The sequence below is a fragment of the Poecilia reticulata genome, chromosome 14, assembly GCF_904066995.2.
Source record: "Poecilia reticulata chromosome 14, P_reticulata-male-v2, whole genome shotgun sequence".
NCBI classification, from domain to species: Eukaryota; Metazoa; Chordata; class Actinopteri; order Cyprinodontiformes; family Poeciliidae; genus Poecilia; species Poecilia reticulata.
Genome location: NC_088843.1, coordinates 28386168 through 28411160, shown reverse-complemented (window position 1 = coordinate 28411160; position 24993 = coordinate 28386168). Strand labels below are relative to the sequence as shown.

The following is a 24993-nucleotide window of genomic DNA, read 5'->3' as shown; positions in this document are numbered from 1 at the left end:
TTCATACCCATTGGGATTTTCCATATTTTGTCACATTACAATTATAAACAAGCATTTTGAATTTTATGTGGAAAACAAAATATTTGTTTTTCAATTGTGAAGTAAAAAGAGAAATTCTCAAGAACTACACTCCATACCAGTAGGCGACGGTAATGCTTCCTTAACGCTTTTTGCCAGCAGCCAATTAAAAGAAAATACGAAGAACAGCAGCAGACCCGACTCGATGCAGTTGGATGGAAACGCTTTCTGCGGAAGGGTTTGGTTTGTGTTGTTTTTGGTAGTTGACATAAACTGGAGTGTGACTGGATTGGGACGACAACCAAGGTAGATGGGGGTGGTGGTGGTGGTGATATGGATTTTGACGAATGGACTCTGGCAGGTAAAGGAAGAGGTAAGGAGAAGATTATGAAAGATGATGGAGAGACTGGTAGCCAAAATACTAAGAGAAGTTTAGAAGAGGGTAGTTCAGATGAAGAAAATGGAGTGGTTAGGAGGAAAGTGATAAATGAGGAATTTAAGGTAAAAAAAATTCAGGAAGATATGAACATGAATCTAAGTTAGTTTCTAGAGAAATAAACTACGGTAGGTGGAGTTTGTAAAAAAAAAAAAAGCGAGATGGAAACATGTTGATGAAAGAGTAAATCTGAATAAAAGCATGCAGATTGATAACATTTGCAAAAAGGTGAGTGAAAGGAAAATTGTTGGCGAAACTCTAGTTTCGCCAACAATTTTCAGTATCACGTGGTTGGTATTCTGCTCGAGGAAGATTTAGACAAACTTAAAAGAAATATACATGGTGGTTAAGTGCGGAAATTGAAAAGATTAAAATCTGTGGATGGTGAAAAAATGGTCTCGGTACTTCTGGACATTTATTTAGTATAACTTCTTTGGTACGCCGTTGGCCCCCCCGTCTAGAACCGCCCCTGTGCTGCAAGTCTATGTCTGGTGCATAAATGACCACTGAAGAATGAATCCATAAAATATATAAACATTTCAAAATAAGCATGCAGAAAGCCCTAACACACCTTCTAAAGTAGGAAGTATTTATGTATTTACTGTTAATCTAATGTCCCAGCTAGCATTTAATGTTTGGAGCACGTCCGCTGAACGTTGTCTTGAACGTCCGGTGATTACGTTTGATCGACGTCCAAATGAAACTCAAAGGACCATTTAACGTCACAGCGCAGCTACCACGTGCGTGACCGTCTCACAAGCACAAGCTACAGTAGTAAACATGCTAATGTACATTGTGGACTAGCAGACTGGCAGAAAGTTCTTGTGTCAGAACTCGAAAAAGAATGGTTCTCCACTGTCAGTTGGGTATCGGTACAGGTGATGTCAGGTATCCTGATCGTGTTTGTGGAACTAAATTTAACAGATTTCCAAAATCTGAAACGGAAAGCCTTGCTTGGATTAACGCTTGTGCACGACAGCATTTGCAGCTCAACCGTCATAGGATCAATAAGAACAAAGGAGTGTCTGCTGGTGTAAGTATTATTGCTTTGCTTTCTTTGTGTTTAGTGAATGAAAAAATAAAGTCAATAATAAACACATCCATTATGAAAACCTTTTAGCTAAGTACAGCATAATGGCAGTACCGATACAACTTCTACACCCTGAAGCCTGTCAGTTAGTCTTACGTTAGCTGAACAGATCAATATGCAATGTGTACCGTATCTGACATACATTAAAGATTTTATTTCACCTGAAAAGGCTTTTTACTAAACTGTAGTCGTGTTAGCCACGCTAGCACCGAGTGCATCAGGCCTAGGCATACTCAAACATTTGCCAACAACAGAAATCAGTGATTTCAAAAGTAATCCTCAAAACCATGAATGCCTGATTTACCCAGCCTTGCAAGAACAACAGCCATCAGTGATCTTGTCCACAGCTATATTTATGCTGAGGGTCTGAGGATCTGCTGTTTTCCTCATCGACCGGTAGCATTTAGCTGTGACATGCACAATGTTGGAGGGAGGCATCGCGTGGCTCAAACACCTTGATGTCGTCCAAAAAAGATATGAACTTGTTGGTTCCCTTGTCCATTGTCGTGGCTGATATTTTTTGAAAATCCGGCAGAAATGCTAAACTAATCGACTCTGCAGATAGTCAGTCGAAATGAAAGACGCCATGTTTACACATAGAAGCTAGGCACCGCGAGGCTTTGTTTGTGAGACATGCAGCCATGTGGGACTTTCGAGGGGCGTTTCTGGGCGGAGCTTGGTAAGGTCCATTAGACTTTCAGCGGACTTTCGCATTTTATTCAAAAATAAAAAGCTATATAATGGTTATGCTAGGTCCGTGGAAATGCTAACATTGCAGCAATTTTATTGGAATGCAAGGTTTTCATGAGGAACAGTTGTCTTCCATTACCATGGGATATTAATCCAATGTTTTAACAAATTGTAGAATAAAATAAAAGGCACATGAGATTCTGCGACAGACTGGCCACCTGTCCAGGTGACCCCGCCTCTCACCCAGAACGTGAGCTGGAGAGGCAGCAGCACCTCTCCTGACCCCACTGAGGGACAAGGGTGTATAGAAAATGGATGGATGAATGAGATTATACTTACTAAATATTTCAGTCATCAAGAGCTGGTGAGCAGAACGACTCTCTTCTCTCTCCACCCAGTCTGAAAACATCTCTGCTGCTCTGCTTGGTGATTTGAGAGGATTTTGGATAAAATGTTGCAGACAGCAGATCAGGTCCCTCGGAGATCCAGCTAAAAAAGTAACACAGAGAATTTAAAAGTTAATATTTAAACAGTACAGCACCTGATGGAAGGAAAGAATAATGTGAAGAGAGAGGCTAATTATGTTTTCAAAAAATTATACGTCCTTTATTTCTGAACAGCTCCTGATTCCAGTTTTTGGTTCAGGACTTCTAACTTCTCTGCAGTGGAGGCTGGAAGGCCGAGCTCATCCAGTGAGTCCATCTCTTCAGCAGAACCAGTGACTGTCAGTCGGGTCAGAACGGGTCACAGCATCCTGGTTTCCCCGGCAAACTCCTTCACCTCCTTAAGGCTTTGAAGACGTTACACAGAATGCTTCAGTCTGCAAAGAATGATAAAAACCCCCGCTGTAATGTAAAATAATTTATTTCAATGTAGACTGGGGGTCTTCAGCCCTGCAGGTCAGGACCCTCTGTCCTGCTTTAGATGAGTCTCTGCTGCAGCTCACCTGGATTTGTTGAGGAATATAATTATGTTAATAGTTAAAAGTTGTGTTAATTCACATTAAGATATGTTTTACTGAAAAGGAATGTTTTATGTTGTGCTGGTTCAACACCAAATAAGATGTTGTACGAGACATCCTGGCAGGCAAGGGACTCAGCCAGAGTCTCTGTTTGGACAGATAAGAACTAACAATCTGACTAATGGTCCTCTGAAGGAGCAGATTTAACTTCCACGAGGTCGGCCCAGAATTCTCAGAACTTCCAACACACACTCAATGTAAAACAGAGCCAGAAACAAGATTCAGAACGCCATTGGTCAGACGGTTTCCAATACACAACAGCAGACTGAAAACGGTATAAATGCTCGAAGCCAGAACCAGAAGAGAAGACATTTTGGATTCTGAGACGATGAAAATGAGATGATGAAAATGTAATATGTGATTCCGCAGATGTGCATTAAATGTCTTCCTGGTTGTCAGTGAGCCGGAGAGAATGGAGTTTTGTGTATCGTCTCTTAATTCATGAGTTTAGCACCTTTGAATTCCTCCATAAAGTGGTGACACCCGACGTGCCGATTGAACTGATTCAAGTTAAGGAGGATGGAAGGTGACTCTTCGGACTGGCTGCAGAACAGAGAACCGCGGGTCCAGACACAAAAGAGGTGAGAATTGATCTCTTACCTCTTACTTATTAAATTGTAGAGCGGTTTCCGGTCTGCTGCTGGTTTGAAGAGCTAAAAAGAAATGAAGTTCTTTCCTGCTCATTGACGAACAGAACCTTGCGCAAGGTGGGGTTGTCACAAAACGTTAGACTCATAGGTATCTAGTACATTTTGGAAACACAGACACCCTAAAAAATAAGCACCTTAGTCAGTCTGGCACCGCCCGTTTGGCGATCTTCTTCCCTATCCCTAACCCTAACTAATTAATAATATATCACGATTTGTTAGATACGGCAAGAGGCCGTGAGTTAATACTAAGCCAGCTGAATCTGCGAAGAGAGATTGGGATCTCTGTGAAAAGCGCTATAGAAATAATAAGAGGCCAGGAGGGACGTTTATTCTGCTGTGTGAAGACCATCGTGTCTCTCGGGAGAGAGAGACGGTGAGTTTTCCGTAGCGGAGGAGCGTGTGTGTTTTTCCCTCCATGGAGTGACCAAAGCCTATTTTCCATTCATGACAGAGCAAAAGCCGTTTGGTGGAAGAGAAGCTGTAAAATCCTCCATGTAAGAATGAGTAGGCCTGAAGTTGAAAAAGGAAAAATGAGAAATGAGAAGTTCAAGTGAATAAAATAGAGTTTTTTACAGATTATTTTGTGAGTTAAACTGCAGTGATTGTTCTTTAATTTTTGTTGAGATTTTGGTGAGGAGTTAAAGTATTTCTGTTAGCTAACTTAAATTCTAATCTAATTAAATGTGTGCACACAAAAATTGGACAGTGGCTGGATCACAAGCAAACTACATTTATATACCTTATAAACGAGCATGCTAACAAATTGAGCTCATATTAACTAGTTCCTCGGGGAAGAATGGAAGGAAGGGAGAAATAAAAATAATAAATAAATGAATAAATAAATGAATAAATGGCCTAAGCTGCAGTGAAATCTGAGATCTCTGAGTTAGCTCAAATAAACAAAACTTGAAGTAATTATTTAATCAATTGTTCAAAAAGAAAAAAAAATGTTTCAATAATGTACACACACAAATTAGGGAATGAACTAAACTTCCATGAGACTAAATTATGTGGATGTGTGTGAGATTAGGCCTATGTGAATGATGTGGATATGTGTGTGATGGGTGTATATTGAATATATGTGTGAAAATACGTATGTCTGGATGAGTGTTTGATGAAATGTGGCTGCATATGACGGGCAGTTAAAGTTTGCATGTTTTGAGTCTAAGCACTAAGAGCTTCGCTTTGACATATATCAGTGGAGAACAGGTTTGAGTGTGGAAATGTGCATGGCTTGGCTGCATGAATAGCGGGTTGTGAGACTCAACTATCTCCATGAAGGGTTAACTTAAGCAAAGCATAGTTAGGACAGGCAATGCATATACAAACTAAGACAGAAATGCACTGCCCTCGCTCCGTCTCCATCTCAGGAATAAAAATAAAGGCAGCCTGAGATCAGCCGACGATTGGAATTTTTGCTCGCTCTCTTGCTGGAGCGTGTGCCATAACCTTACACACACACACACACACACACACCCTGCCACGACCATGATTATATGTGCGAAGCAGTGGGATGAGTGTGAGCGAGATTATTTATGATATTGTTTCCATGTCGTCTGTCTAAGTGTTGATATGTTGTCATAAGTACACACTTACAAATACAAATACACTTACACATATCTGTACAAACCTGTATAGTTGATTATATTGCTCAGGTACAATTTCAATTTCACCTTGACGGATCCACATGAAACTACAATTTTAAATATGTTTCAAGGCCTTTAGTCATCCACACAGGCCTGATTTCGCAGTACTCGAAAGTCCGGACTGTAGAGCAGGTTGGCAGGACACCTTTAAGATTCTGCAATTGATCATTTCAAATCTGTAGGAGTACTGGGTCGACAGAGTCAAATGTGTGGATCTAAATAGTTTCCTACTTCAATTATTATCAAGGTTTTGGGGAAAAATGGGCATAAAGTGTACGGAATGTAAAAGATGTTGTATATTGAGCAAAGAGAATGATTTTATTTTTAGGATTTATGATCATGAGACCCAAATGTGTACATTTATATTTTTTGCATTTTGGATGAGTCGAAAGTGTTTGTTATGTTGAGTTAATTGTCATGTGAAAGTGTAATGTTACTTATGAATTGTGTTTCAGTCTCTGCGCCTCTACGTCACACGAGGCAACAGGCCAGCAGCTGCACACAGGACGCAGCTCAGGCAGAGAGAAAAGCAGAGAAAGCCAGAAGGGGGGTTTTGCTCCAGCTGCATCACGGGCGATCCAAAGGAAAACAGGGCCCTCACCTACCCATTCAGTTTGAGTGAATCGGAGTATAGATTCCTAATTATAAGAAATACAATCAACAATTTAAAACAACTAACTGGCAAATGACTGTTGATTACGTAGAAATTAGTTAATGGAGCAGCATACACTATTAGGAATTTGTTGCTCATGATTACCATTTCTCATTTATATACACAGGAAACACAGTGAATTATTGAGGAATTGAAGGGTGACTACTCTCAAATATATAAATAAGGAAAATAATACACAGTGACGTAGTTCTTGCTGCTAGGCCATAGACTGCCAAGAGATTTATTGCCCCACGGGGTCGGTTTCGTCGGTTCGGCGCATGGAATCTTCCATACCAAAAAATCTCTCCTAAGTCTCAAATTCAACAGTCTTTTTCAACCAATGGGGAAAGGGTGCTGTTTCTGCCAACAGACTCTCAGCTTGTTTTTCTACAGTGTTTGTTGGCCGACCTTTAATACAAGTCCAAATAATAACCCTTATATTTCTGCTCTTTTATATAGCACCCACAAAAGGCACTTTTAAGAGCCACATCTGTTTTATCTGTTCATCATTTTTGTGTCCTTAATTTGTCTATTCTTAACTTGTCAACAGTACTGTCTGTCTGTCTGTCTGTCTGTCTGTCTGTCTGTCTGTCTGTCTGTCTGTCTGTCTGTCTGTCTGTCTGTCTGTCTGTCTGTCCTTCACCATGAGTGTCTCAAACATCTCTGATCCATTAATGGTCCTAGATGCTGAGATACAACAGCAAAATATAAATCTCGAGCTTCAACAACTTGATGACTTGCTTGTTGAGCTTAAGAAAGATGAAGATCAAGTACCTATGCAGATACCTGAACCAACAGTAAGGTGGAGAAAAAGGAATAAAGATGGTAACAAACTTTATAAAAGGGCAAGATCAACAAGAAATCAATTACCTAAGAGTAAGTACTTCTTTCAAAACATGATCACTGACACATGTAGACTATTTTTTTACACATATTAGTAAATTAATGCTAATTGATATTTTGGCAAAATATATTTCTTCTAACAAGTAATTAATTCTGTTTGCTTTTACATCCAGAGAAGTGAATGTAAAAACATTTATCTGTTAAAGGCTTGATATCTTTCCCCAACACAAAATTGTTTTTAATTATACGGTAAGATCTTGACTAGAAATTACTCAATAACAAAGAACAGGTTAGTTATATAACAAAAATGAGGAGTTTTACTGTTTACACACACAAGGACAATGTGGTTGCAACAGAGTGAATGCTTTTCCAGCAGTTGATGTACATGTATTTAGTCATAGCAGCCCCACAGCACTTGTATTAATTTTCAAGTTTTTTTTTTATTTTCTTTGATGTGGATCATCGGTCAACTCAATCATTTTGATCACCATAGTCACCTTGATTACTTTAGTCACCATGAAAACTTTCTGCTCTCACCAGGGACGACTAAGTGTTGATAGTTCATTCAAGTCATTGAATGTTCATTGATACAGTGATTCTACCAGCTTTTATTGGACCTGCCCTCATTTAGCTACGGCAGCCCGTGAGGTACATAACACACAAAAAAAAACTTTACAAAGTGCAAATACAGTTAAACAAAACAAAATACAAACCACCAGTGCTCATCAAAATAGAGAAATATTATTAAACAGTCTGCAACATCCTTTAAATAATTTACAAAAAATAGCCTACAAATTTTGATAATTTAGGCAACATAATTTAAATGGTTCACTATCCATTAACCATACCTTATTACAAAAGGTTACAAACAAATGTGTTTTTCCTCCATTTGTCTGACAATCTAAATTACTTTCTTAATTTTTAGTTAATAGTTTCTACTACAAATTTGAATCTTGAGATATGGGAATTTAAGAGTTATTAAATTGGAATTGGACATCCAAATGTGGATTTAAGTAAGGCAACTCGCTGAATGATGCTGCAGGTCAACCACTAGTGCCAAAAGTTCCTCTGGCTTCCACTAACTGGAGCACAAGAAAAAGCATATTTTCAGAGAGTTGGAAAGCAGAAAGACCCGCCTGGTTAACACCATAGCAGCTCAGCACAGTGTGTCAGCCCCTTTTTGCCAACAATGTGGAAAAAATCCATCTGCACTTCGGTGTCGTGATTGCCTACCAGACCCCTTCTTTTGTGAAAAATGTGATGTGATGATGCACACCAGACATGTCTTCCACAACAGAGAAACCATCATAGCTGGGTTCTTCCAGCCATTACCTCCAACTACCTATGTTTTAAATATAACTCTTTGCAATGATGGTAAGCTTTTTATTTGTACCGTTTAAACACTCTTCAGAGTGTTAACTTTTGACTGTATTTTGAATGTTCTGTTTTTTGGTTCATCTGGTTCTACATATCTTATATGCAGTTTATGTGAATTCATATTTTAAACATGTCAATCTCTTTAGCACGATTCGTACCTGTGGAGATCCCAGTTAGAATTTGTGATTGTCCATCAGAGTGTTTGAGGATCAAACCAGGAAAGGCAGTCACTGTGGTCACAATCAATGGTATGAATAACTTTATTTTTTTCATGAATCAAAACCAAAATATCATTAAAAACCAATGTTAGCAAAATGTAATTATTTAGTAAGTTTTTTGCAGACCATAAGAAATTGTTTGTGACACAATGTCAACCTGACATTACAATAACCAAGTATTACAACTTTTACATTTTTTTTTTGGTGTTTTAGGTCGTTATGATCTCAGCATGCCAGAGCTGGGTTGTGAGGGATGTGAGGCTAGTTGGACATGTGGAATACATGACCTAAATTTAACTGATTACTGGCCAGCTACCCTTCACTTTTCCACTCTATATGCAACTGATATGCTTTTTACATTTGAAGAAATGAAGATGGCAGCACCAGGTCTCTCCTGTCAAGCATTTCTAAAAATGTTGGGCCAACGAACCGTCCGCTTTGGCCGTGTGAGTACTTTAACGTGCATATCCCAGATGGTCTGTCTGACTCCATTTTTGAGTGGTTATGTTCTTCAACATTTTGATGTCACTGGTTTCATACACTTGAATCAATATCACCTCATTCATTCAGCATTCAGATCATCGGAAGTCCTGGTAACATCAAAATTGATTGAATGACATGTTCACCTATGTCCTTGTGTAATTTTTCTTTTTTAAATTTGTCTCTCATCTTAAATCAGACAGGAAAGATCTCGGCTGACAGCTTCCTGAAAAGTTTTTTCGAGTGGGAAGCTGTAAGACATGAGTTAGATAAAATGTTAAGAAAGGATCCCTTCAAATGTCAAGCTTGTACCCCAGATATGCTTGCACTTTCAGTGGATGGAAACTGCAAGCATTACCGTTTCAAGAATGCATCAGGGTATTGTATAATGTGTGCAATATAACAATTCTTTGTATAAGTTAGTGATGTTCACTACCTGTGGACCATAACACCTATATAGTGTTTTTGATCGGAGGAACAGGCTATATTTAAGGACCTTTTCATAGCCAAGGATGAAGATGTAGTAAAATTTGTGGACTATACACAAATCAACCAAACATGTAAGACTGCAGATTATAACTTTATAATGACAGTAACCTTATACCTGTAATGACAGCATGTCTGATTTAATTTTATGCATTCTAGATTTCTGGAAGAGGTGTTTGTGGTGGGCAATGGTCAGCAGCCAGGGAGATGTCTCACAGATCCAGCAGCAAGCTGGACGAGGAGGGATTGGAGCTAGCAGTGTGTAGACATGGGGTCCTACTTTGTGCCCTGAACATGTATAGGGGTGAGATATTTGGCATACCCCTTGTACCTGCAGCAAAGGTTGGCCAACAGACAGATCACATTTTTTTGCATGTATGTAACATGCAAGTACTGGCCATATCTTCAAAAAGTATCTAAAAGCTGTCCTGAGCTCCAACACCTGCTTCAAATGAAGCCATTTCTCTCAGTGTTCCATGCCAAAGCCCATGACTTCAAATGTGAGGTAAGGAACACTGAATAGCCATTGAATAACCTTGCATAAATGCATGAACATCTTTGACTGTTGAAATTGTTTGTGTTTGCATGCTTTTATTTAGGTTAAATGGAGTGGAGCATATCAAGAGGGTGCTGGTTTGACTCTAGGGGAAGAAGTTGAACAGTGCAATGCATTTCTTTCAAGGATCGCTGTTACGACAAAACATATGTCAAAAGCTGGTGAGAAGACCAAAGATTGGTTTCCTGAAATTATAAGTAACTATGATAACTGAAAACTCTACTATTGTGGGCTTCTTTCTGTTTACAGGACGGACAGACATGCTGACCCTTATGGCCATGCGCTGGAACCAGCAAAAACATGACAACTTGGCCACCTCACTAACTCATCGATACCAGAAGGTAGTGAAATTTTTGATTTTTGTTCATTCCTATAATTGCTGTGCTCTGATTTTTTTTTTTTTACTTGAAATTGTCAATGCAGGCCACAAAAGCTCTTCAAAAACAGCATCACAATCTGGTGTCCTTAAAAACTGAGCTTTCAGTGACTGAGATGCAACTTGATGACTGGGTCAATGATATTAAGAAGTGGGCAGAAGGTGAGCTTTTACAGATTAAAAATTAGAGTACATTCCAAAAGTACTTATATGTAACTGCATCTCTGTTATTTATCATCATCAGCAACATCTACAACAACTGATCCAGACTCGTTGGCAGGCAGAATCGAGGTTCTGGCTGCAAGCATCAAAAGGCGATCTCAACGTCTTTACAAAGACACAGACGGAAACAAAGCTCGTGCCAAGGCTCGTCGCAAAATACAACATGAGAAAAACATTTTAGCATTGGCTTTGGAAGAATACAAGACTGTTGCAGGCACAGAAGCACTGTCTTTGGAAGACATCCTGTCCGGCGACACAACATTACCATGGCAGCAATCACACAGTGGTATGTAAACATACACTAATATGTTTTATACTGTCATCATACCTGACGGATAATGTCAGTACATACTCCAGGTGTAAACCTAAACTCAATTACAAATTCAAACTGAGTTGATTTGTCTTTTTCATGAATGTATTTCAGACTCTGTAAGTCTTTCCACAAAAAGAAGGGCATTCGATGGCCTCATGAAAGTAAAGAGACTGGAAGAGGAAGAGAGGATCCTTGTAGGAGAGATGGACCATCATTGGAAATCTCTGTTATCCCAAGAAGACACTCTGAAGGACCTTTCCCACCTGTCATCGAGAGGCAAATTTAAAAGTATGTGTTTAAGAGATGTATAAACATATTAATAGTTAAAGCATCTAAAATTTTATAATTGTTATTTTTACTTATGTTCAACTTTAAAGGTTCGTCCTGTGCCCTAACCGATGAAGGTCTAAGAGGTCTCCATAGCATCATCCTTAGAGAGCTGCAGCACTTAAAACAGATGAAGCTGCAGGCAAGAGAATATTATCTACAGACTTTGTCTGGAGCAGAGAGTGTTAGCTTTGACGATACTTCTGATGATGACTTTGATAGTGACTCAGAAGCTTCTGATAATAGTTTGTAATCATTTCTGCATGTACAGCTGACAAAGACCTGTGACAGTGTTCAGCTCCTTCTGATTGACTCATATGTCACATGTAAGGTTTGTTTGCTTATAAATCACCAAAACATACCATCCACTTTGTTGTTATGCTTTTATGTTTACAAATTGGTATTGTTTCATTTTGTTTATCCTTTTTCTTTATAAATAGTTAATATGTTTGTGCCTTTTTTTTTCTACAAAGGCTTAATAGAGCTGTGATTACATAGGCTGGCATGTCATTCTTTTTTTTTTACTTTTGTTTCTGAGTGTCTACTGTATTTACATGTAATAGTAAAAGTGATTTTTCTGTATGTAATTGTTTTATTTCCTATTTTAACTATAAATGGAGTAATAACTTTTGTGTTTCTGTTTAGCAGTTTAAAAATGACTACAAGACTACACTTAGCAGTCCAGTGATTCTGTACATCATAACAGAAACATATTTCTGGATGTTCTAATTTCTTTCTTTTTTATGAACATGTGCAGCTTGAGTTATTTCTGAAGTCAATGAAAAAACAAAGTGTATAGTGTTGAACGATTTCTTTCTTTGGTGACATCGGCGCTGTTCCAATTTTTCTGACAATTTCTGTATTAAAAAGAAAAATGAGTAACAAGTTTTAGTTGTCAGTGATAATTTAGTACTCATGGTTCTGATTTTTAATGAAATGCATTTACACAAAATGGTCAAGCATGATTTAATAAACTAAAATGGATCTACCTTTGTGGACACTTTACTAAGTAGGATATCTGATGAATTATTATTACTGAATAAATTAATTTATTACTGGCTTTATTAAAAGCCAGTAATGGAGCACATTAAATGTTTAAAAAAACTGATTTTAAGAAATTTGTTTTTCAGCTTTTATGTACTTTTGAGAACATTTTAAAATTAGTTATAATTGCATAGATAGATTATTTTAAAGACATACATACAAATAAAATGTATAAAAGGCCATGTGATAATATAAGTTGATTTGTAACAGATGCGAGAGCCTCATTATAATTGTCTCATAAAAGCGAGCAATACAGTTCGCTGGATGTTCTCTGTGTTGCGGTGCAACTCAGAAGATAAAGCACACTTCATGCCAGGTGTTGATTAAAAACTCCAATAAGTTATTTTGATCCTCCATCTAAAAGAAAAAACAAATGAAGAAGGACAGAAGGTTTAAAATGTTCATTTGGAGCAGATACATTTTTGTAGTGCGTCAGACAATGATGGCTTTAACCATTCCATACCATACCAATTTATTATGAAACATTTTAAAACAACCACAGCTGATACAAAGTGCTGTACATTAAAACACAATACATAAAAAAAAAAAAAAACTTACAGTTAAAACAAGAACGTACAATTAAAAACTAGATCGTGCTTGATTTGAAAGCCAAGTAGAATAGATGGGTTTAAGACAGCTTTAAAAGTGGACAGTGAAGGGCCTCTCTGACCTGCAAAGCAAGTCGTTCCATAACTTAGGACCCATGACAGAGAAACCCCCCCTCTAAGCTTCCTCCTAGATATTGTACTCCAAGAGCAGCTGATCTGCTGACCTGAGTGACGATAGTGTATTTAGGGGTGAAGAAGCTCAGAGAGTAAGCCGGGGAAGATTATGCAGTGATTTCGAAGCAACATTAGAATTTTAAATGAATCCTAAATATAGAGGCAGGCAATGAAGTGAGGCCGGGACAGGAGTCACATGCTCCTTTTCGAGTTCCTGTCAAAAGTCGTGCAGCAGCATCCTAGCCTTCAGTTGTGAGAGCACCTAGACATGCAAGAGATGTTATAGAATGTACATCCTTGCTTCATGGGCAAATAAATCTGACAATCATCCATGTATCCTAAGGATAGAACCCAGAGGCAGTAAATAGAGAGAAAAGCAGAGGGCCCAAATTGAGCCCTGCGGAACACCATAAGGCATTGAAATCAGATGATTCAGAGTCACTAAGTGCATTTATATTCAATGCGTAGTCGCCAAGCTGAAATTTTTTTCTGTACAATAAGAATATTTTAGATCGGGTAACATTTCAAAAGGTTTATTTACAAAATGAAGTAATCAGAAGTCGATAACCTGATGCGCACACACTACAGCAGGAGAAAATGATCGCAGAAGCATCAACTGCGCAAGATGCTCCAAAGCGCCTGCTCCAGAGATCACAAATTATACTCTTACAGATATTTTTCTATATTGATTGATAGTGATTTTTTAGACTACCATTTGATGTGTGATTAGTTGATTAGTTTTCGCTCTGCACTTCCACGATCTATGATTTAATTTCTTTCCTTCTTCAACAAAGACTGGTGACTAATCCTATCTATGAACACATAAATCACACACTACTGCAAGTGTAGAGGAAATCAATCGGTTGTAGAGTTAATCTGGCTTCATGCTTCAAGACAATACATATGGCAAACTTGACCAACTTCGAACGGCGGCCAGCTTGACAGGCACTGAGAAGGGCAAACGCAAAAAAAAGTTATAAATCCCTTTATGACTCTTACTATAACAAATGCACATTTTGACTTCAGTTTGAGGGAACATTTCAGTTTCTCGTTGACCACTAAATTGATTTACAACCGACACATAAGTTGTCAAAGATAATTTGTGCCCTGTCCCCGAGATAGTCTTGTAAGGTACAATGTGTTGATGGAGCCGATGTGTCCCTTTATTCTTTTACTCTGTCTGCCGTACAATGGCTGAATTCCATTTCAAATTCCCGCAGAGCAGCCGTGTAAGAATTATAGAAGTTTGCGGAGCTGTGATGTTTCAAAAATATTTTGTGTGGTTAACTATATTTCATTATGGAAATCAGGTTTGAAAAAGTTTTCCTCAAGTTACTTTGGTCTAAACAGCTTTATTTAAACTGGCGCTGATAACATTGGATCATTTAAGGAAATGTAGCCAGCAACATCCGGGACTTAAAGGACTTCTTTTGGTAGTTACAGGTCAGAGCAGGAATATATAAATGGTTAATATATATATTACAGGCTTAGTAATTAATGTGTGTTCTTCAACATGTGCATGACATTTGCAACATAGGTTTATTTAAATTTATATTGTGATGTGTTATATGGTCAGTTGATCTGGACATTAAAAAGGTATTTTAATGTCCACTTCATCAGTAACTGCACTTAAAGCAGCTGTGTTCAAAAATAAATGTACTGCATTTGAAAGCAATTTTATTAAAGCATTTTACAAATACAATATTGATAGACAACATACATGATACAAAAAGCAGATGGTGAAATTATAGCTTCTTGGCATAAAACACTTCCAAGAAGTTATATTGAAATTAATGTTTTTTTAACAAAATTTTATGGACTTGAATTTGGAATTCCATATCAACCTTCAAAACACTCAAAAACAATGTGTAAAATGCATGTTTAAAGGATTTAAGACTGTCAACTTTTACTATGTACAAACAGTCCTGTTCAAAATTTAAACCTCTAGGCAAAGTAAATAGTTCATGCAGTGACTCAGCCAGTCACAGCATGTCTTAAGGCTTTTACAGAATATGACAAAACGTATCAATGAACAGCCCAAGATGATCTTTATACTGCATTACAACAGTAACATTTATTTCAGTGAATGACAAAAACAATATAAAACAAAAAACGTCTCACTAAAGTGAAACTGCAGTTATAGAAAAAAATGAAAATTAGAACTTTGTAATACAAAAAAAGAAAAAAGAAAAGCAACATCATCCGCTTGTTTGTTGTCTGAAGGAAGTGGCTCTTCTTGGGGACAGCAACATGTGAGAACTGACATGCAGGTTCCCATGTGTCTTCCCAGATTTTCCCACTAGAAAAGATGAACAGTAAAATCAAGTTATGGAATTTTTATACTGCAAGGTAAACATTTTTCTCTTTCTAAAGAGAGTTTCTGTAGCAAATACTTTTCCCTGACTAAATCACCCCGCCCCAATTAACAGCTTATTGGGACACAACAGGATCTTGTTGTGTCCCAAACAATATTATCTTGAATTATTAAGTGTCCGATGACAAACTGACTGCACAGTAATTTCACCATACACAAACAAGAAAAATCTCTCATAGTGGTTTAGTTTTTGAAAAATTCTACCAAAAATCCTAACAAAGAAAGTGACAGTTTCAGATTTAATTTCCAGCTTATATCAATTATAAAAAGAACAGTATTAAATAATTTCTAGGACCATAGTGCCTTTTCATAATATAATAAAGTAAGACTGTTACCTTCAGTTGTTATACAAATGTTGTACATATCAAATAAGACTTAAAAGAAATGTCACTTTGTCATTTACACACTTTAATGTATAGAACCCAGGAAGAGTAGCCATGTTTAAGCCAATGTCTACTGGAGACCCATTTTCAAAATGGGTCACTGTTTCTCTAAGAAGCACCTCCTCTTCTGACACTGGCTTTAGGATGTCATCACACCTTCATTAAGTGGTTTACAGCCATTCTCAGTAGCGTTGGACTGAGAAGCAATCCCCAAAATGAGCTCAGCAGAGCTGGTCCAGCAGGCGTTTGCTAATAGCAGCTGCATCAGGGGAGGTAGGGCGCCATCTCAGCTAGACTGAAAACCTAAGGAAAAGCTCTTGTGACAAAAGGCCACAAAAAGCTTGACGACATTATAACGTAATATACATCTCCAAATTTTACATTTCCATTATATTTCCCCATGACATAGCAAGATTATATTTCTAATAGGTGCAAAAAACACTTCTCACCAAGCAGAGCAGGGTAACCAATGAATTTTTACTTCCTCTTTTCCCTACACAGCATATAAAATAAAAGAGAAATCAATTAATTAAAGCAATCATCAAAAACATGTCCATAAAGTATTTCTAAAATACTTAAGCGTGGAAGGAGTCTTCAGTCAGTATTGAAGGATGAGTGGTGAATCATGGCTTTTATAATAAAATGCCTAATTATGTGATTTGGTGTTCCATCTCTATGCTTTTGTTTACTGTGCAATGCTGACTTTTTTTGTGTGAAATTGTTTTGCTCTGACTTATTGTAATGCCCCTTTTTATCCTTATAATAAAAAGAAAATAGAAAGCAATTGAGTCTTGAGAGTAAGTAAATATGATCAAAAAGTTATGAGTAAACAAATGTGCTTATTTTTGCAGACCAGTCCCAATTATCACCCCTCCCCCATCTACTCATCTCCACATGTGGCAATGTCTCTTGGTGTATCATGGCATTTTTGACTAGGGTGGGAATGTACTTTGAGAGGGTGTATTAGTAACAATTTTAGTCTTACCGCATTTGTTTGTCCTATGCCCGGTGATTGAGTCAAAGAGGAACACCTTTTGTCTACTACATTTCCGGCAACCTTAATGACAAGAAAAGAAAAAAATTATAAAAACAAAACATGAAATACAGCCTAAGTGTGTACAATGAAAAACTGAAAACTAGTGTGGTGACTTTTAATCATTCTAAACTTTAATCTTCTTTACATGGACTTACACATTTTCTCTAATTATTTCAGAGGTTAAAGTTATATTATTAGTAGTTAAATATTATTAATTTTTAACTACTAATAGTTAAATATTATTTAACTATTGGCCAAAGAAATTGAAAAATAATACTTAAAGTGTAACTAAACCCAAAATAAGTTTTGTCGCTTATAAACTGTACAATTATTTTCTGATTCTGTGAAAATTTTGACACTTCAATACTTGACTCCTCAAGTTGGTAGTTGGGTTTTTCTAATAGTTACAGTGAAATTCATTAACATTAAAATATGAAATAATACCACAGCCATGTCACTCAGCACTCATTCTGGTATATGGCGATCTCTTTCAGTCCCACTGCCCCACACGGTGCAGCGGGGAGATGAGTTGGAATAGCAAGTGTTGTAGACTGTATTGATAGTAGCATTATTCTCATTTGCAAATGTTTCTTTGTAATATTGACAAAATTGGAATGCTCTGCTCTGATTACTGCCAAAGGAATTCTGCAGGACAGACAACTGTTAGACTGACTGTAGGTCTTTTTAGGAGCAAGGGGGAATCTAAGCATCCTATGCTGCTTGCTCATGACAGAGCAATGCTGATTTAAGAGTCTCCAAAACAACAACAAAAAAGAGTTGCTACATATACCACTAGATGTTTTGACCAGTCAGTAGAAGAGTCAGGAAAAAATCAATGAACATAGCAACAAAGTGGATAAGCTTTGTCGCTATCTTTGTTAATCTCCATCTCCAGCAGTGTCTTTTCCTTCTCCCCACTTGTGTAAAATTTGCAAAGGCTTGGTTTATGATTTCAGGACAGTTAGTTAAACTTGTAGCATCATTATTAATTGAGAATTTGAAGTTAGTATAGCTGAAATGTACATTAAATGCACAGTTGATAGAAGAAGTTCTGGTTTTGATTTCTGGCCCTGGGTCTTTCTGCATGCGTGGGTTTTCTCCGGGTACTCTGGTTTCCTTCCACGGTCCAAAAACATGACTGTCATGTTAATTGGTCTCTCCAAATTGTCCCTAGATGTGTGTGTGTGTGTGTGTGTGTGTGTGTAGGTGTGTGTGTGTGTGTGTGTGTGTGTGTGCGTGTGTGTGTGTGTGTGTGTGTGTGTGTGTGTGTGTGTGTGTGCATGGTTGTTTGTCCTGTCTGTCTCTGTGTTGCCCTGGTCACCACCCTGGACAGACTGGCGACCTGTGCAGGGTGACCCCCTCCTCTAGCTGGAGATAGGCAGCAGCAGCATTTTAGTGCTGAACTCCTTAAGTAGGTAGTTGGTCCCCCCGGTGTAAGAAAATCAATGGATGTAAAAGCAATAGTCACAGGACTGAGGAAAACAAAACTTACGCTTTCTCTTCTTACTGACAGTGTCACATAGGCCACCCTGACTTGATGAGATGGCATTAGCAGCAGGTGATTGAGATGACTCCTGATCTGGCTGGTCTATGGGAGAGGCAGCTGGAGAGGGGCTTCGGGCCCTTTTCGTCTGGAAAGCTGATGAGGATGGAACAATAGGAGGAGGAGGAACAGGAACCAGATCAAGCACAATCACAGTCTCTTCTTGGTTTTGGGGTGAGGTCTTTATCTGCTCCTCAGCTGTGGTCTCCTTTGGTTCATTAATGAAGTCCTCAGCGTTTTTACCAGTCAATTGCTCTTTGTGTGTAAAAGCATCTTCTGTAGAAGTTTGGGGCTGCACTGGTACAGGTGTGCCTAGGAAAGACATAATTTTAAAGAAAAAATACATAAGTATTGCTCGCTCTCTGATATAAGGCACTACAGGTGTACACACTCTCACACAAACATACATGCATTACCAACAGAGAGAAGAAATTCATAAGCCCTCTGCATCTTATCCAAAAATTTTTTTGTAGTATCCGTGGTCTCCAAATGTGTAGTTATGTCAGCAACCCACTTGCTTGAAGATGATTGTTGCTTCGCGAAAAATAAAATGGGCTTGAAGCCTAAAGCATGGAGTTTGCGTACCTGCGATTGATAAGAACATGTAACAAATTACTTAAACACACCATCCTATTAGAGCAGTTGTTTTTCATCTTTAGCAACATATTGATAAAATAATTTATATTTTCAAAGTCATGTGTGCTTTGTGGTGTTAACATCTCAACTATTTCATATGGAAAAGTCAGAGAAGAATGTTTAAGTTAACAAGAGGAGTACGGGCTACATTTTGCTCATTAACAGAACTTTTTCAGTCTAAAAATGTATACTTACTGCGATTTGTGCAGAATATATTTTTCAGCTTCTTATATATTCAAACATGATATTTAGACCTGTTTCCAGTTTGAAACTGCCAGATCTATTGCTTCTTAGCATTTTGGAGCTGTCCATCATCTAATATGGCTGAAAAATTAATGTAGAGCTACGAAATCAGAGATAGTCCATTTTTCACTTCTTTCGCTGAGATAAAGCTTTTTTGGCTTCTAGGCTTCTTATATATTCAAACATGATATTTAGACCTGTTTCCAGTTTGAAACTGCCAGATCTATTGCTTCTTAGCATTTTGGAGCTGTCCATCATCTAATATGGCTGAAAAATTAATGTAGAGCTACGAAATCACAAATAGTCCATTTTTCACTTATTTCGCTGAGATAAAGCTTTTTTGGCTTCTTGGCTTATGTTCTCGTCAATCATTAGATTTCGACCGGTTTCCATCAGTTGGAGAGACCATCCTTTCAACCGGGATGCTACAATCAGGGTCGGCTGTGTTCCTGTCCTGATCTATTCTGTCTGATATCGCACTGATGGACACTTTTTTTTTTCTTTCTTTTTTTTTTTATTGCCTGTATCCATCCTTACTAACATGTTCAGCCTAGGATTTGCGCCTTCCCTCTTACTTCTGTATTTTTACGAGAGGTTTTACGTCTAAGGACGGTGGAGAATCGGGTTGAGGATGTTTTAAAAAGATGCGGGTTGACACCAGCTCACCACAGCTGCGTAGTGTCCGTCTCTAGGCAACCGTGACAACAGCGTCGGTCCGTAGCGTTCAGGGGGTCCTGTGTAGCTCCCACAACGAGAATTTAGCTGACCTTAATATTTCCTGTGTTTTATATTGGTCATTATTGTTACACTTAGTGTTGATATGTGTGTGATAGGCATGTCTATGGGACATTTATAGAAATACGGAACAAATCACATTCCGTTACAGGACGCAACATTTAACAGCCAAATACGGGACGATTCCATATTTTACGGGACGTGTGGCAACCCTACCTGGTCCTTAAATGATAAATTATAGCAGTGTAATAATTCACTTAAGTCACGCTTTTCAGAAACACAAAGTGATGTTTTTATTTTATTTATCCTACCAGGCTGAACATGCTATCTGCCAAAAGGTGCTACACCATGTGCTCTCTCCGTCCTTCGCTTCCTTTGGAAATATAATATAAAAAGTTTCAATTGGTAATTCATCGGTCTGTACATCCCTGAATATAATTTTAAAAAATCAACTAAAAGCAAGTGATTAAAAGGAAATGATTCTTTGTGTCCTTTAGGAATCTCTGAGGCATGAAATCCTTCAGACCGTGAGAACGATTTCTACATCCTGTGAAAGAACCTGATCCACCAAGTCTCTAGGTACTTCTGGACATTTATTTAGTGTAACTAGTCCTCCATAGACCCTCCATGTCCATTTTAAAGGATTCCCAGGCCTTTCAGAATTTTTTATTTGAGGTTTTCCTACATGTTGTTTGTTTTGAACATTAATAAAGAACTGATGTACTGCTTTAAATGTAATTCCTGTATTTTAAACATTAATTTTAACAAATGGCTACATCAACCAGGGTAATCAGAAAAAGTGCCTGCTTTTACAACTGTACCAACTTTCATGCTTTTCAAGGCACCAAAAATTGTAAATTTTTTACTAAACCTGGCTAATTTAGATAATTATGCAGACATCCTATTAGACTGGGATCACAAAGCTGGTGATCACTGTAATATTTACAAGAAAGTACTGTAAATAGGTTGCGGTAATGCTTTAAAATTCAAAAATACTTTATCACAAAGGGAAATTAGATTATGTTGTAATGTCATTAATTCAGATTCTTCAAAGAGTTATTGTAGATGGTGATGACTGTTGGCAGGAAAGATCTCTGGTGCAGTCTGTATTACAACGAATCTGAAGACACTCTGTTTTCTCAGACAGTCTCATGAAGAAGATGCTCAGGGTTGTCCATAAGTCTGGATTTTATGAAGAATCCTTCTTCGCACCATTGTCTCCAGAGGTTCCACAGTCGTCCCAGAACAGAATCAACCTTCTTTTTCAGGCCACAGCTCTATCCAAACTATACCAGTGACTTTGAGTAGGACAGAAATTAGCTTTATGCAATTCAAGCTTGTTGCAGCTGATGACTTCACAAAAGTAAACTACCAGCTGGGCTGGGCAACTCCAGGCCTGGAGGTCCGGTCTCCTGCAACTTTTAGATGTGTCTCAACTTCAACACACCTGAGTCAAATAATGAGGTTGTTAGCAGGACTCTGGAGAACCTGACTGAACTTGGGAGGAGATTCAGCTGTTGGATTCAAGTGTTGGACCAGGGAGACATCTAAGAGTTGCAGGACACCGGCCCTCCAGGACCAGGATTGCCCACCCCTGCAATGATCCTCAAATCCAGGCCTTGAGGGCTGGTGTCCTGCAGCTTTTAGATGAGTCTGCACTGTCCCGACTGCACTGAGGAAATGATTCAGCTATTAGAGTCAGTGTGTTGGACCAGGGACACATCTACAAGTCGCCGGACGCCGGTCCCTGAGGTCTGGAGTTTAGGATGAGGAATTAAATAAAAGCTACAGAACCAGCACCCGTATCAGAAACTTAACATATTAAAAACAGGAAGTCATTCTCCTGACTCAGCAGATGTAGGTTATGCCTGAGAATCAATGAGCTTCAGAAGTAATGAATTTTTAAGTGATTTTATTTCAGAAGAGAGACCTACTGGAAGATGATGACATGTGACCCTACACAACATGTGACGTTCCAAACCAGAACGTCCGGAGCTCAAAGCCATCACCAGGTCCTGGTGAAAGTCCTGCGTATTTTGGAAGCGGCTGGGAGCTTCAACTTAAAGAACCTCTTTCATCGGGTCACACAGCACATCTAGTGACACTTTCCAAGAGAAAAATTGTACAGATTAATCCATAAAAATGTACATAGAAGTAGATCTTTCAAAAAATCTGAAGTAATGATTGTCTCAAATTCATATACATAAACAAATCCAGTTTTGAGACTGAGATAATTCAGTGAACATTACATCATCGATGCTTGCTGTTTAAACATGGCTTTCAAATATAAGACAGATCAACCTGCTGCACTTCAGAATAACAGTGCTGGTGCAGTTTGGTAATAGTAATAAAAGTGAAGTCCCTGTAGTCTTTACCTCCTAATTTATAATGTTGAAAGTTTTTCTTCAAATACTATGAAATATAAACTAATATATTCATATAAACTGTAATATATTCATATTTATTATGTATTGATGCTGGTTCTAGTTAGTGGGGTTATACTAATACCCACCAGGGCATGTACACATGTTAGGTTCTATTATAATGTTACCATTAAAAATAACTGAAGCGTCAACATCGATGTCTGGATCGCTCCTTCATGTAAAGTTAGACAAGAACCTGAATATATTACATAAACAATGTATGAATTATCATCCACCAGTTTTCTGCATTTATATATTTTTTCAGTGAGATGGGCATTACTGATAATGTCAAAGACTCACAATCACCGCAGAGCAGAGACGAAACATAACGGTAAAGGTCAGCTCCCGCTAACAATAAAATTAAAGAAATGCACATCAATGTGTATTTTGGAGATGGATGCATATTTTCGCATATTCAACTTTGTATGATAAGTTAAAAAAATCACTTAGTGTTTCTGAAAAGCATGACTTAAGTGAATTATTACATTGCTATAATTTATCATTTAAGGACCAGGTCTTAATAACAATCCATAATATACAAAGGCAATTATTATTTTGGTCTGATGCTATCAGCATGCATTAGTGCTAGCATAGCTAGAAATCAGAATTTTCAGAATTTTATTGAATATAAAAGGTTACAAGCTCTTGTTAAAAGAACTGAGAGAAATGTAAAAAAGGTTTATTGGAAAAACCTGTAATTCGGTTGGTAGGAAAACAAAAATTTAAAAAACTTGGGGAATGATAAAACAAATTAATGGAATTAGTGAATATGGATATCTAGTTCTGAAAGATGAAAATGTTATTGCTGACTGAGGAGAAGGCAAACATGTTAGTTAAAAAAATTGTTAAAGTTCACAATTGTAATAATTTAAGCACAGAAGAAAAACTGAGAAGAGTTTGTACAATTAATGAAAATGTTAATTTATTAGAAGAAAATGTGAGATATAATGACTTATTAAATGGTCCTTTTTCTTTATTTTAATTAAACAATGATTTAAAGAAATCTAAAAATTAATCTCCAGGAAAAGATAATATTTCTTATATTATGGCTAGTAAGCTTAGTAATTCATCTAAAAAAGGTTTTATTGGAATTCGATTAAGATATGGGAAGTGGGTTTTTTACCTTTGGCATGAAAAGAAGCAATCATGGTTCCAGTCTTAAAGCCAGCTAAAGAGCGGTCAAATCCAGCAAGTTATAGATCTGTTGCTTTAACTTCACATATATGTAAAATAATGGAGGGAATGACAAATGAAAGATTGAGCTACTTTGTTGAGCAGAGGGGATATTTATCCAAATTTGGAGAAACACTGTGGATCCTATTCTATGTTTAGAACATGAAATCAGAAAAGGGCAAGTTAATAAGGAGAGTGTGGTGGCTGTTTTCTTTGATATAGAGAAAGCTTATGATATGATGTGGAAAGAAGGTTTTTTTTTAATTAAATTGAGAAAAATGGGAATTAACGGATCAATGTTTTATTGGACAAAAGATTTTTTTTACAAAATAGATAAATACAAGTAAGAATAGGACAACATTTGTCAGAAATTATTTTTGTTGAAAATGGTATATAGGGAAGTATAGTGAGTCCTTTGTTTTTTTCTATTAAGATTAATGACTAATGATGTTTGACAATTTGTAGAGTGGAATGGGCTTTTCTTTATTTGCTGATGATGGAGCAATCTGGAAGAGTGGTAAAAAATTTTTATTTCATTCATTGTTAAAAAGATACAAGAAACAATTAATAATATAGAAGACTGATCTATTAAATGGGGATTTAAATTTTCTCTTATTTTTTACGAGGAAGAAAGCATCTGACTTCTAGACTTACCAAGATTGGTGTCATTTCCAAAATGACACCAAAAGTCAACTTATTGGTGTCATTTAAAGGGCCATACTTCCATGTCAAGAAATTTTAATACCTAGTTGGGAAAAGGAAAAAAAGAATTTAAATTATTTTGGTTGGGAGATAGAAAACATTATAAAGACTTTGATTTATCTCATATAAATATCAGTCAAACAGTTCCTCTTTCACCAGTTCATTCATCTCTATTTCCTAATAGTGTTGTTGATTTTACTTTGTTGGAGAAAAGGAAAAAAGAAAAAATTATAGATCCGTATTCAGTGCAATCATGTTTAGACAATAAGTACTATGGATATGTTCAAGTTTATACAGGTGCTTCAAAAAACTCAAATAGCAATAATGGTGTGCCATTCATTGTTCCAGAATTCAGTATCAAAAAATGTATAAGAATCACTGATGGAGTATCAGTTTATACAAGACAGATGATGGGAATCATTTTGGCTTTAGGATGGATTGAGGAAGTTCGTCCACTAAGAAGTATATGTTTTGATTCAAGTTCATCATTATATTCATTAAAAAAATAATCATTCTATTAGTAGACCAGACATTTTATTAGAGATTCAGTTATTAATTTATAGATTTCAGGCAATGGG

At 37.3% G+C, this 24993-nt stretch overlaps 1 protein-coding gene and 2 long non-coding RNA genes across 4 annotated transcripts; 2 read left to right on the top strand and 1 right to left on the bottom strand.

Annotated features, from left to right (window-relative positions):
* The first annotated feature begins 3811 nt into the window (after nt 1-3811).
* On the top strand, nt 3812-12078 carry LOC145554889 (uncharacterized). 2 transcript variants are annotated; one of them, XM_081615758.1, is made up of 8 exons: nt 9603-9681; nt 9767-10112; nt 10207-10324; nt 10413-10504; nt 10587-10701; nt 10784-11047; nt 11186-11362; nt 11452-12078. In XM_081615758.1, exons 2-8 carry the CDS (start codon nt 9981-9983, stop codon nt 11652-11654), a joined length of 1101 nt encoding a protein of 366 aa, XP_081471884.1. In that variant the 5' UTR covers nt 9603-9681; nt 9767-9980; the 3' UTR covers nt 11655-12078. The 2 variants fall into 2 exon arrangements, with proteins under 2 accessions (XP_081471885.1, XP_081471884.1); XM_081615759.1 differs by lacking the exons at nt 9603-9681; nt 9767-10112; nt 10207-10324 and adding exons at nt 3812-8420; nt 8570-8671.
* A 4839-nt stretch (nt 12079-16917) lies between these two features.
* On the bottom strand, nt 16918-19328 carry LOC145554935 (uncharacterized). Its single transcript, XR_014090995.1, has 3 exons — nt 18920-19328; nt 18453-18815; nt 16918-16981 (listed from the first exon to the last, which is right to left on the bottom strand). It is a non-coding gene; the product is annotated as an uncharacterized LOC145554935 (long non-coding RNA).
* Nucleotides 18594-20843, top strand: LOC145554936 (uncharacterized). The gene is made up of 2 exons (XR_014090996.1): nt 18594-18677; nt 20432-20843. It is a non-coding gene; the product is annotated as an uncharacterized LOC145554936 (long non-coding RNA).
* Nucleotides 20844-24993: the final 4150 nt, after the last annotated feature.

What these genes read in the sequence shown, in the direction of transcription:
- LOC145554889 (XM_081615758.1), top strand. Translation starts at nt 9,981, where the DNA reads ATGTATGTAACATGCAAGTACTGGCCATATCTTCAAAAAGTATCTAAA. An exon ending in AAAACATATGTCAAAAGCTG is followed by an intron (nt 10,325 to 10,412) that starts GTGAGAAGACCA and finishes TTCTGTTTACAG; the next exon opens with GACGGACAGACATGCTGACC. An exon ending in TATTAAGAAGTGGGCAGAAG is followed by an intron (nt 10,702 to 10,783) that starts GTGAGCTTTTAC and finishes TATCATCATCAG; the next exon opens with CAACATCTACAACAACTGAT.